This window comes from Anomalospiza imberbis, chromosome 3, assembly GCF_031753505.1.
Source record: "Anomalospiza imberbis isolate Cuckoo-Finch-1a 21T00152 chromosome 3, ASM3175350v1, whole genome shotgun sequence".
Classification (NCBI taxonomy): Eukaryota; Metazoa; Chordata; class Aves; order Passeriformes; family Viduidae; genus Anomalospiza; species Anomalospiza imberbis.
This window is the reverse complement of record NC_089683.1, coordinates 98,629,998-98,642,556: the sequence shown is the minus strand read 5'-3', so window position 1 is coordinate 98,642,556 and position 12,559 is coordinate 98,629,998. Positions and strand designations below refer to the sequence as shown.

Here is a 12,559-nt window from a genome sequence, read left to right as displayed (position 1 = left end):
CACCTTACCGGAAGAAAAAAAAAAAAAAAAAAAAGACCCTTAGTCACCTACCTAAGGAGTGTCTGTCTTCCAAACCTCTTTGCTTGTTTTGGGGGATCTGAGGTGAAACAAGGAAGAAATGCAAGACTCTGAAGCACCTAAGCTGCAGCATCTTGCAGTGAGGCTGCGCTCTCATCAGGAGCTGATGGCAGAAAAAAAGCAGTCAACATCAGCAGTGAGAAACAGTCCTAGAGGATGAGCCAGGGAAGAGGGAGGTGAGTTTTGTGGGTCCAAGCCAGTGAAGCGAGACCAGAGCATAGTTTGTTTCCAGTGGAGCCAGGCTGTTCCCTCTTCTCCTTGCAGGGACACAGAACTGAGCCTTTCTGTGCTATGTGAAACGTGTAGCATTGCTAATGCAGCTTTTCCATTCCTGCTTCCTGCTGTATCATCTCTTTGTGCTCACTCCCATTTCTCTCCTAAGCATACATTTGGCTGATGCTTTTCCACAGAGTTGGGGGCTGAAAGTCAGTGCTGGTTAGGGCAAGGCAAAACCTCTACCTGGGAGTATGTGACAGCCACTGCAGGATCTCACTGGAGCCTGCCTTTATAACATTATTGCTTTTTATGTTTCCTGTAAGAGGGTGGGAGTACAGGACAGAACATTACTCTCCTAATTAACTTAGGTTCCTCGGTAATTTCTAAAAATAATCCTGGCTCAAGTCCAGCCATCCTGCTAATAAAATAAACAAGCCTGCTAGAGCCCTACTAACTGTCAACATAGCTTGCTTTTCTGGTGTAGCCCTCCCCTTCCTCCTACAGCTAATCATTTACACGTCCTGGCTTCTCCACACTGTTTGTCACAGGCTACATGCAGAGCTCTGGTGTGACCTCCCTCTGCAGCCCTGAGCCTTTCATCTGTGCCTGCATCAGGCAGTTGTCACCATTTCCTCTTGCTCTGCCCTTCTTCCCGTTCCGCTCAGCATCACCTCTGCTGCCATGCTCAGCGGCATCCTGCAGGGCTCCTGCATGACTCATCACAGGCAGGCAGCCCCTTCCCCCACATCCTGCGGCACTCCTGACTCCTGCCCAGGGAGCCCGGCCTCTCCTTACCATCTCCAAATCCACCTGGGAAAGGCGACCCCAAGTGGGGCTGGCACTAACACAGCTTTCCTACCCTGGCCCTTCCCGGGAACAGACCTGAAATAGGCAAACAGCATGATGCTTCCAGCCACTTACCGACTCCAGACATTTCTCTGAAAAGCAGATTGGGCATATAAAACCTATTCCTCTCCTGCCTGGGATACTCCGCAGACTTCCCTAACCTGGTTGGGAGTCACTCCCTCTGGCCTTTGAAGGTGTTCATCAGCTCAGCTTAAGGCATGCAGCACTGGGAGAGGAAATTGCTTGCTGGTGGTTGGTGTTTTCCACAGCTGTTGTTTGCTCTTCTCTCCCAGAAATCCCCACAAATGTGACAACTGCATGTGTTCTCTAGCTTGCCTCTGGTAGCCAGGGCAGGCTGTGTCACTGCTGAGCAGAAGTGCCTTCCCCACATCAGGCAGTGTCAATAAAACCCTTGTATTTGTCCTTTGCACAATGAGATTCTTATGCTGCTGACACCCTGCTGCACAATGCACCCGAATCTCCCAGAAAGGCCTCACTTAAAATAGATGCTGTGATAGTGGGCAGTACACATCTTCATCTCTCTGGCTTCCTACCACTTGTTGCACATAGGGCAATAACATTGGTGTGTAGCTACTTCTTTTGTACTTTTGTTGGGATTTTTTATTTTGTGTTTTTTTAAGTCTTACACAAGAAATAAACACAGAAATGCTTTGAAACATTAGCTGAGTGGAGCTGTAATAAAATTCTTTCAAACAGTCTGTCTGGAGGAGTTGCTATTCCATGCAGGACTTCTGGTTAGTTTTTCTGGGAAGCTTTGTCTATAAATAACAAACAACTCCCCCTCTCAACAAATTTTTACTTCTGCTCAAAAGTTGTCATATTACACGTGTATTTCAAGCCTCAAAAAAAATAAAAAAAGTGGTTGTTACAGCAAGGCTGCAACCTGACATCAGGAGTAAGGGGCCTTTCTCAAAAGCCCTTCACTTGTTATATTTGACAGTTGTTAACACTGCCTATTTATTTTCTCTCTAGTATTTGCGTGGGGTGAATGCAAAGATGTACTTCTATGGATTCAGTGAATTTTCATCTATATAAAGCCACTGGCTTGACAGTAATGTCTATCAGGGACTAGTGAATTGCCATCTAGGAGGCACAAGCTTAGTTTCCAAAGTCTGACCAAGTGGCTTCTAACCTAGCAAGTAGCTGAGCAGTGTAAAGAGCTTCCCAGGGAATTGAACCAAGAACATTCAGGTGATAGTTTACAGAGCCCTTGGTGGGAGAGAAGTAACCCCTCCTTGTTCTCAGGTGCTTCAAGCTAGAGAGGAGCTGCTGTGGCTGCCAGGAAGAGGTGTTGTGATCACCAGCACTACCTGCAGTCTGCTTTTCTCAAGCAATGACCCACTTTTATAGAAAAGTTTGAGAAAACCCTTCATAAGTTTTTAATAAATAGGATCTATCCACCCTAGTATAGGAGGTCAGAGGGCTGCTGTCTTCCTGGATTATTTCAGGTCTTTTAGGAGCTGCTCAACAGCTGCTGTTACATCTCAGAGTTCTGCAATTAAGAAGAGTCACTTCTGGTGGCCTTCTGGGACTTGGAAATCACTTTGGACAAAAGATACAAGAAAATACATGATAATATACCAGTAAAGGAGGTGTGCTCATCTCCTAAGGAAATTATGGATATATAATTTGTGGAGGTATTCTTGTTGCAGTATGAGTGTGTACCAAGCCAGATAAGTATCAGTGATTTGTCCTGGGTATACCTTTGGTTGTTTTACCTCTTGATCCAGTTGATTTGGCCTTGCTTTTTGGGAACTGAAGACCCATTTGCTGACATGGTATCAATAAATAGCCTGCACATTTTTTTTTGTTGCTCCTTAAACACTAGATAGTGATTACCTATGTTGAAATGACAGTGAGAGCAAGAATCCCTAAAAAGTTATCGCAAGCCTTCATGCCAATGGTTCTATAGTCCCTCACACAGGGACTTCCCTCACTGAGAGTCACCTGAGTGAACCAATTCTGGTGCTTAGACATAACAGTCTCAATAGTGAAAAAAATATCCAGTCCTTCTCCTATTTCCTTTTCCACATCCCCATAATCTAGTTTTAACATCACAGCAATGCTGAACTAATCTTTCTATCTACTGAGGATTAGGTCAAAGCAATGGAAGAGGGAGTGCCAACTACCCTCTGGCAACAAGCAACACATTATTATACTAACTTCCATAGTCTGGTAGTCATTTTATTCCTGTAACTAGCCAGAGCTTATTCCTTGTTACCTCTGACACCATCCCATACTGAGGGCTAGACCAGTTCTAGCTTCCTTCTGCAAGCCACATGGACATAATGGTCTTAGTTTTCAGCACAGCATCAGCAGCAGGTGGTTTTCTGCACCCACACACACAAACACAGGTCTGGCTTCATTGATGGCATTTGGCACCTTTGTGAGCCAAAGGGAACTGTCCCATGCACACACCATTGACTCACCCTGAATTTGGCAGGGTCAGTTGGGATATACTGTCAGAGTCCTTTTCAAAGCCCTACAACCCCATGGCTGACTATCTTTCCCCGAAATTTGCCAAACTACCTTCAGGAAATAATAAGGGATGCTGTACTTGGTGTGCTATCTAGCTTGATATATAGCTTGGAATATACTCCCCCACACACGTGTGTAGAGCTCAATATGCTTGAGTAGTTTGTAGTGCAGGCCTGAGGCTGCATTTCAGAAGCACACAAGGACAGAGACTGAGACTTCAGTCAAGTGCAAGGGAAGTTGGCATTTAAGCAACTGATTTGGACTGATGGCTAAGCACATTAGTTGTTGGAGTCTGTTGAAATGAGCAGCAGCAAAGTAATTAATATTGACACCAAGAGCCAGTAGGGTTTCAGGATTGTAGTGGTTTAACAGTAGTGTGTAGTAGGATTAACTCTGTGATTGCGGTGAACTGCTGTTTTTTTACTTCGCTGTGCTAAGTCTACTCCAAATGTCTTGAGGATTGAAGTACACAAAATGATGCAACACAATGAGAATCTCTTCCCAGCAGCTATAATCATCTTAATTTCTTAGTCCACCTTAAATGAGCTTTCAATGTTGAGATCCTAAGTAGAAAAGCTACCAAGACATTTATCAAACAATTGAGTGACAGTGCTAAAAATAGTCTCAGAAGGATCCATGCTCTTGAGCTTCATAATTGCACTGCAATCTTCAGTACAACTCATTTAGGACTTAGCAGCTCATGTCTCATGCCCACACCCTGTTTTTTCACTTACAGGTACCTGCTGGAGCAGGATTTCCCAGGGATGAGGATTGGACCAGAGCCTACAACTGACTCCTTTATAGCAGTTATGCAAGGAGATGTGGAAGGAATCGTTCCTGGAAATGCGTTGGTGGTGGATCCCAAAAAACCGTTCAGGAAACTCAATGCCTTTGGCAATGCCTTTTTGAACAGGTCAGTACCCAAGAACTCTCTTGTTCTGCAGAGTAAAGTTAGAACCTAATGAGCAGCACAGCAAGTAATGCAAAGGTATAAAGCACTTCTTTTCCTCTGGTCCACATGGCTGATGCAAACCAGTCCAGTCCTACCAGATGCATGTAAGTCAGTTGCTGAAGGGCTGATAAATTCAAGTGTGACAAACCTTCATTTTACTTGAACAAACAAAACAAAAATGACATCACAGCCTAAGCTTATCCTACAGGAGACTAGCGGTAAATATCTTCATTACATTTGTTGTCCCCTGTTTCAGTATTTCTAGCTTCTTCCATTTGTTATCAAAACCAGGCTCTCTCCATTCCCATGCCTTACACATACAACCTCAGGTGCAAATTGATGGCTGCTCTAATGTGTTTCCTGTAAAAAAGAGTAGCAGGGTGTTTGGACAGAGGCTCTGTGACATGAGGAATTTAACCTTTCCATCCCTTAGACCCAGCCCAACCATAGGGAGATTTTGGATCTAGGCCTCGCAGGAAGCCTGCAGCGCACACCCATATCCTAGATGAGCACAAGCTGTGCTGCAGAAGGCAGCAAACTGACAACACCCATCATCGACGCCTTCCCTTCACACACTGTGGGAGACACTGGAAACATGGCAGCTGCTCAGCCAAACAGCTCAGCTCATGGGCTGGGCTCTGGCTCCCATCCGATCTCCCAAGCTTAGAGAATGACTGTCCAGAGGGTGCAGCATCTCCTGTCAGCACTGACCACGGGAGTGCTGGTGTAGGCTGCAGTGAGGCAGGGAAAGAGCTTGCAGAGAAGCATGGGGAGAAACTTGCTCGCAGGAGAGGGACCTAGCTGGAGTCACTGCTATACAGAAAACCTCACAGTACCTCAGGGTGACAGGAAGCAGTATCTGATCACTGCACATCATTCAAATGCATCAACATGGTCCTGCACCAGAAAGACTTTGAGAAGTTTTTTTTGAGTTGTTTTGTAGGGCCCAGAACACCTGCACCTGACCAACAGTTAGGTCAGGTGACTGCCCACTCCCTATGCCAGGGCAGAACGGTCATTGTCCTAAAAGAATAACAGGCCTCTTGCCTGGAGTGCAGAGATCATGGATAAAGAGGACATAATTCAGAGCAGCTCAGCTGTTAGCCAAGAACAGCCACAGCTGGCAGACAGTTCACTGCAGAGGAGGAACATTAGGCCACGCATGGGGGGCAAAAAAGCAAACACTTCTGAACTAGCCTGATGGATGTGTCCTGAATGCAATTTGCTCCTGATACAGCAAGGGATCTCTGCATGCATTAACCCAGTTCACTGTATCATGCTGTGCTCTTGTTATGCTTCTTCTACTCTTCCTTCTCCTGAGGAAAGAGTCAAGCCTGTGCAGGCAGCAGGGCAGAGGGACACAGCAGTGGTTCAGCAGCAGCCTAAGTACAGTCCTTCTAGCAATTCAAGGACTAGCCACAGCAGCTAATGACATCTTTCTCTTGCTGACATGAAAAAAGAGGGAGTAATGATTTCTAAACTGACAGAGGAGACACGCTAAGGGGGACTGGCTCAGCTGTGTGAACATCACATGCTGAAAATGCAGATGCCAATGCCCAGCTAATTAGGAAATTAAACACACGCAAGAGTTGACTCAGAGGGCCAGAAATTTAGCAGATGTAAGTCCTGGTGCACCCACTGGACCAGATCAAGCCACCCACACTTATTCTTCAGTGGGCCTGGTTTCTGGGCTAGGGACAAGCAGAGCTATCTCTGCTTTGCATGTACCTTGCTGCTGCTACATATATGCCTAGGCCCTGACCTCAGATAGGAGGCTGGGAGCAAGAAATTTGCAGAAGGGAACTAAACTGCAGGGGCCACACCTCTAAGTTGAGATAAGAGTGGCCATAGGGAAGTCTGCTTTGCCCAAGAATGGTTAAAGGTAACACTTGACTGTGAGCATCAATGGAAGGGAGCAGAGCAGCATGAGGCAGCAGCATTCACACAGGCCAAGCTGGTCTTGGCTGAGAGGTGGCAGCCCACAGCACTGGGTCCTGTGGAGTGCAGAGCCTGCTGCTCCAGGAGTGAGCATCCACCCTTAGCTGGGACTCCTTCTCCAGCAGAGACTGGGATCTGCTGCTTTCCAGGAAGCAAAGGAAGACTGGTACATTCAGGATTTGGCTGGGAGACAAGCAAATTATGCTGCTCGGAGCCTGTATCTTCCCTCCCTTCATTCCCAGGAGATGGAGCATCTGCCCATACCTGGGAGATAGGGCTGCCCAGGGCTGAAATGAGGATAGCAGGTCTGCAGAATCCTGTCTCTTGTCTGCTCTTCTTGCCCCAGGTTGTTCCTAGACATAGAGAGAAGGGTTTGTTTTCCTTTCTCCAACTCTGCTGGCCAACCCCCACCTCTGGGAAGATTCCAGAGAGATGAGAAGTTGCACCTTGTTATCAGGAAGACTTGTTTGGCACCAAGGGCCTGGAGCAAATTCAGGAATCTCGCCCATTAGTTCTGTATCACATTGACGAGGTTGCAAGAATTCCCCCATCCCCAAAGTCTGTTTTGGGAAGCTAAGGTGGAGTCAGTCCTGGTTTTGAACAGCTGGAAAGGTAGATAACATGTTCCTTCAGCCCTATGCTCTGCCTGTAGAGGTAGTGAAACTCTAGTTTGGCACAGCATTCTTCCCTTCATATGGCCCCAAACAGAATTAGGTCGAGCTCCCTGAGGTCCTGCAGTTCTGCTGGGACAACAGGAGGCCAGCAGCCTTAACTTTGCCAAAAGAGCCAGAATGCACTCACTCATGCTGGCCTCTGACCTTATATCTGAAATCTCCTGCGGAGTACTTTTTCTAGAGAAACTGGTGGAAAATCCCCCTGCCCCATTTAATATTACAGCACAAAGAGTACTCAGGGCTGTTAACAATGAAGAGCAAACCTGGGTTGGCAGGACAAGGGAATAACATGACCTCCTGAGCCTTTTGTTCTCTGCTGCTGTGCCTGGCACTCAACAGGATAATCAAGCCAGTCCCCCTCTTTGATAAGAGCTATTACACATTCAGAAATGCTCCCTGTTGCCACCTGCCAAGCTGGGGATGTGGGAAGCTGTAATACATGGTCTGAAATAGCTGACAGCTTAGGGGAGGAGACACTCATTAACCCGTGAGCATTCACTCTTATCAGAATCTTCTTGGAGTCATACGAGTAGAACAATGGGGTTGTGGCATAGGCCGGAGGAATTCAGAGGTGCAGGGGCTTCTGCAGAACCAGACACTCCTCAGATCATTGCAGAGCTGCATCCGCCTTGACTGCACTGAGTGGTCCTTGTGCCACTCCCATCCTCTGTGGTTCTGCCTCCTCCCACAGTAACATGTTTTTTGTGCCTGGATGTCACACCACCCTATTAATATGCATATGTACACACACACACACTCAGAGCTGCCTGGAATGCCATCCCAAAAAGGCTATTCATGAAATGCTACCAGGAGCTACGGAAGCAGATAGACTTTTAGTGTCCTTTGCTGTTACTAGCAACTGAAATAGATGAGCTGCAGCCCACAAAGCACAAGTGACTCTTCTTAGGCAGTGATTTGCATAGATACAGGATGGGGAACAACTAGCTAAAGAGCAATTGCACATAAATGGGGCTGCAGAGGGGGAGCAGTGAATTACAAAGTGAATGTGAGCTAACTGTCATACTGCTGTTAAAAAAGCAAACTTGTCACAGAGATGTATAAACAGACTGTCAAGTCTAAGAGATAAGGAGCAATCCATCCGCTGTGCTCACTACTAGCAGGGCTGTGGCTGGAGTATGTCAGCTTGTGGCATCATGCCTGAAGAAGAAATATGTGGAGCAGTTTGAGAGGACCCAAAGGAAGGCTGCAAGGGTCTTCAGGGATTTAGAAACGAGCTGGAAAGGCAGCTAGAGAGAACTGGAAGAGATAGGAAAAAGAAATAAATAACCACCAAACTGATTTCTGTAGAGGAAAGACTGAGGGGAGCAGGGTGACAATAGTGTGCATTGTGACAAGAGGAGAAAAATAAATAATTTTCCACATCAATTGTGTTTGTGACTGAGGGGCATTATAGCATATGAAATTAAAAAAGAGGATTTACTGTAAAGGTTATTAAGTAATGGAGTAGACTCACAGCAAATGTTGGTGAGTCTGCATTGTTAGGGATTTGAAGAGCACTTTAGACAAATAACCTGACTGATCCTGCCTTGAGGCAAGAGAATAGACTGAGCCACCTCTTGAGATCTCATGCTGCCTATGCTTTACTACTTCCATGCTGCAATAGCACACTTCTTGTCTTTTTAAGACAGATTTGAAAGAGAACAGAAGTCCTACAGAATTGCTGATTTTTTTTTTTAAAGCAAGTTATTTCAGTTCACTTGAGTTCAGGACTCTTCAGGGGAACACTTAACCAAAGAAAAACAAATACCACTTCTTGTTAAAATCTAAACAGCACATAAACAAAAACCCAAATATTTTCATAATTCACAACTTGGGGGCCCATATAAAAAGTCTGTCATAGGTCATGACTGAGACCCATGTTCCAGAGGCAGCAAAACAGAGAAAAGTGTTCTAGTTTCTTTCTCATTTCTTTAAGTAACAGTAGCTCTAAGCTCTAACAGAAGACTTGAGAGATCAGTCTGACATGACCTATGCTGCCTGTGATGTGCAGCACATCATGACATGGTTTTGCATTTTTTATTTTTTTAAGACACATTTATTTTCCACACAGGTTTGTCTGTGCCCAGCTACCTAATCCCGTATTAGAGAGCATCAGCGTCATTGATACACCAGGAATCCTTTCTGGAGAAAAGCAGAGAATCAGCAGAGGTAAGTCCCAAGTTCAGTTCTCTTCTAAATGACAGGAATGAAAACCAAAGGAACTCTATATGATTTCCACTTCAAACTAGACAAGCTGTGGATAAAAGCAGTGGTGGGAGCCTCTCAGAACTACAGCATTTCTTTGCAAATGGAGACCAAAGGGTCATGGTTAATCTCCTGCTGAGAATTTAGATGTTTTCAGGGAAGGCTGCTGACAAGGTCAGCAGTACCTGTGTCACAGTCCAGTATTTCCCCATGGAAGAGATTTCTATCGCAGTCAAGCGATACCTATCTGCTTTGAAGAACGAGTTGCTTTCAGTGGCTTACTGATGATCCATAGCCAAGGTCCCCATTGTAATCTACCTGGTTTCTTGCACTGGCTAGGCTTCCTAAATCTAGTGCAGGACTGGACTGAGTTTAAGAACCATTGGTACTCACATTCCTCATTGCAGTAGGGAATCTGGAAAGCCTGTGGACACTAAATCATAAAATCCTAGAGTAATTTGAGTTTGAAGGGACATTAAAGATCCTCTAGTTCCAACCCCCTGCCATAGATAGGGACCTTTCCACTAGACTAGGTTGCTCAAAGCCATATCCAACTTGGCCTTGAACACTTCCAGGGATGGGGCATCCACAACTTTTCGGGACAAGCTGTGGCACTGCCTGACCACCCTCACAGTAAAGAATTTCTCTTAAATATCCAATATAAGCCTACCCTTTTTCTGTTTAAAGCCATTCCCCCTTGTCCTGTCACTACAGACCCTTGTAACTGGAGCTGATGAATAGCATAGAGTCTCTTACTGAACTTCTGAGGTCACTCTCAGAGTCACCCTCTGAAGTGGGCAACATCTTTATATGTTAAACCTAACCTCTGTGGTCACCTTCTTGCTCTGAAAGGTGATGGTGGCATAGCTTGCATTTCTGGAAGGTTCCTTAGATAAAGCTGGGAGCTATGCACCATTTCATTGGAAGAAAGCCAAGAGCAGTAATCTCAGCATTCAGGTTTGAGATCAGTTCTCATGCACACTTCCTATTAACAGTGTACAGTTGAGTTTCAGCAGCACAGGCTCCACCCCAAAGTACTGAAGCCATATTTCCATGTTCTGCCCCATAAGATTTCAGATGAGTCATGACTTTCCAAGTTCTATGACACTTTTGCATTGAATTTTTTCTTGGAAACTTCCTTTTTTGTTTTAATCGAGCAGCCACCTCGCACAGAGCCAGGTCTTGTTTGTTTTGCTGGGATTTTCCACCAGAGGAACCTTAGCTAGCAAAGAAGTGTCAATAAAGCACAGCTACAGTTCACAAAAAAATCCTCACATTAACTTTTTTCAGTATGGGCCTCTGCACTGCTAGGGGATCAGAAATTCCAAGGTGTGCCAGCCTTCATGAGAAGGTTGAAAAATATGCTGTGCAAGCATTCCTCCCCTCAGCAGAAAGTGTTATGGAGATAAAAAAATCTATTATGTGGTGTAGACATTTTCCAGTCAAAAAATGCCACTGAAAGCAATCACTTCTCCTGTGGAACTATCACAGTGAAAGAAACTTGCTTAGGAGGAAGTATTTTTGTTATTAAAAAAAAATAAAAAGAAGGTATAGGTGAGTCAAAATGGACCCATTTCAAGCCCCTTTTCCAAACCTCCTCACTAATTCAAATGCTGACATGTACTGCAATATTTTCCTACTTTTCAGCTGTTTACAGAACTAAAAATACCCTCCTGCAGAATACACTGGCACTTCTTGCTGCTCCTTCTGCAAAAATTTCTCTGTCAGCTTTCCAGTGGGTCTTGGTGCCCCATTCTAGAGCCTGTCAGTCTGACCTTGGGGCTGGCAAAGGTCATGGAGCTGATCATCATCATGGATCAGGCCAGGCAACACAAGCTTATGAAAGGCAGGTCCTGCTTGACCAACCTGATCTCCTGCTGTGACAAGGTGACCCATTTCCTTGATGGGGGAAGGCTGAGCATATTGCCTACCTAAACATTAGTAAAGCCTGTGACCCTGTTTTCCTCACATTCTCCTGGAGAAACTGGCTGCTCATGGCTTGGATGGGTGCACCCTTCCCTGGATGAAAAACTGGCTGGATGGGCAGGCCAAGAGTGGTGGTGAAAGGAGTTAAATCCAGCTGGAAGCCAGTCGCAAGTGGCATTGCCCAGGGCTCAGCACTGGGGCCAGTCTTGTTTAATATCTTAATGATCTAGGCAAGAGGAGTGAGAGCACCCTCAGCCAATCTGAAGATGACACCATTCTGGGCTGGAGTGATGGTGTGCTGGCAGGTGGGAAGGTTCTGCAGAGGAATCTGTAGAGGGATCTGAATGGATGGAACAGATCAATGGGCTGAGGCCAGTGCTAGGTGTACAGTTGGATTCAATGATCTTAAAGATCTTTTCTAACCTCAGAATTCTATACTTCTGCAGCTACTCTAATAAATGCCAGCAATGCCAGAACATGCTTATAGCACAGCTGTGCACTGTTACAAAAGTCACTGGTGTACTTTAACCCAAGCCAATAATGCCTCTGCAAACATTTGGAAACAGCTGAGGAGGCTAAAGGGGAGTCCCAATTCTGTACATTTTTGCATGCTCTACATGTTTGGAGAAGTGGAAGCCTCTCTCAGCCTGTGGAACAGGTTCTTCTTGGACTTCTCTGCCCCCAGTGCAATTAAGTGCACTTAGGGCAGAAAATTGGCACATTGGCCCTGTGACTACAGTGTGTGGTCATTCGACTCTTTTGCCAGGAGGCAACTCCAGATGGAGTACAGCCATCTCCTGATCATCCTGCCATCCCAGGAATTTGCTCTGCTCTATCTCCAGCCAGACAAGGGGGCTGTCACAACCTGTCAGCTGATCTAATCACAACAGTTAAAAGTACAGTGTAGGTGGGACCTCGCTTTGTCACCATTTACATCTGGGACAGACTGGAAGTGGTCATGTGGGCCAGGTCAGATGACCTTACAATAAATACAGGACAAGATCTTCATCTGGTTTAGGTCAGTATGGCTTTGTTGAGGCTGGGACAACTCCAGCAATTTCTGTCTACAGGAAGAGTCAAAAAAAGTGCTGAGGTGCCTGTGTTTAGGAAGGGCTGCTGCCAGGCATTGGCTTGAGCTTATCTTGAGGTGTTTGAAAGGGAGTAGTCACCTCCCAGCTCCCATGGAAGAGGAATAGGAAAAAGTGGTGAGGCTGACACCTTTGCC

The 12,559-nt window shown here is 45.7% G+C and overlaps 1 protein-coding gene and 1 long non-coding RNA gene across 2 annotated transcripts in view; one reads left to right on the top strand and one right to left on the bottom strand.

Annotated features, from left to right (window-relative positions):
- LOC137471544 (uncharacterized) overlaps window positions 1-12,559 on the bottom strand; it is a 38,525-nt gene that overhangs the window by 613 nt on the left and 25,353 nt on the right. The window contains exon 2 of the long non-coding RNA XR_010997686.1: window positions 52-4,951. This is a non-coding gene — a long non-coding RNA (uncharacterized lncRNA). The remainder of the gene's footprint in view (window positions 1-51; window positions 4,952-12,559) is intronic.
- Window positions 1-12,559, top strand: part of EHD3 (EH domain containing 3) — a 30,310-nt gene that overhangs the window by 2,901 nt on the left and 14,850 nt on the right. Inside the window, exons 2-3 of the mRNA XM_068185964.1 lie at window positions 4,376-4,552; window positions 9,275-9,372. Of these exons, the coding sequence (XP_068042065.1) occupies window positions 4,376-4,552; window positions 9,275-9,372 (275 nt within the window). The remainder of the gene's footprint in view (window positions 1-4,375; window positions 4,553-9,274; window positions 9,373-12,559) is intronic.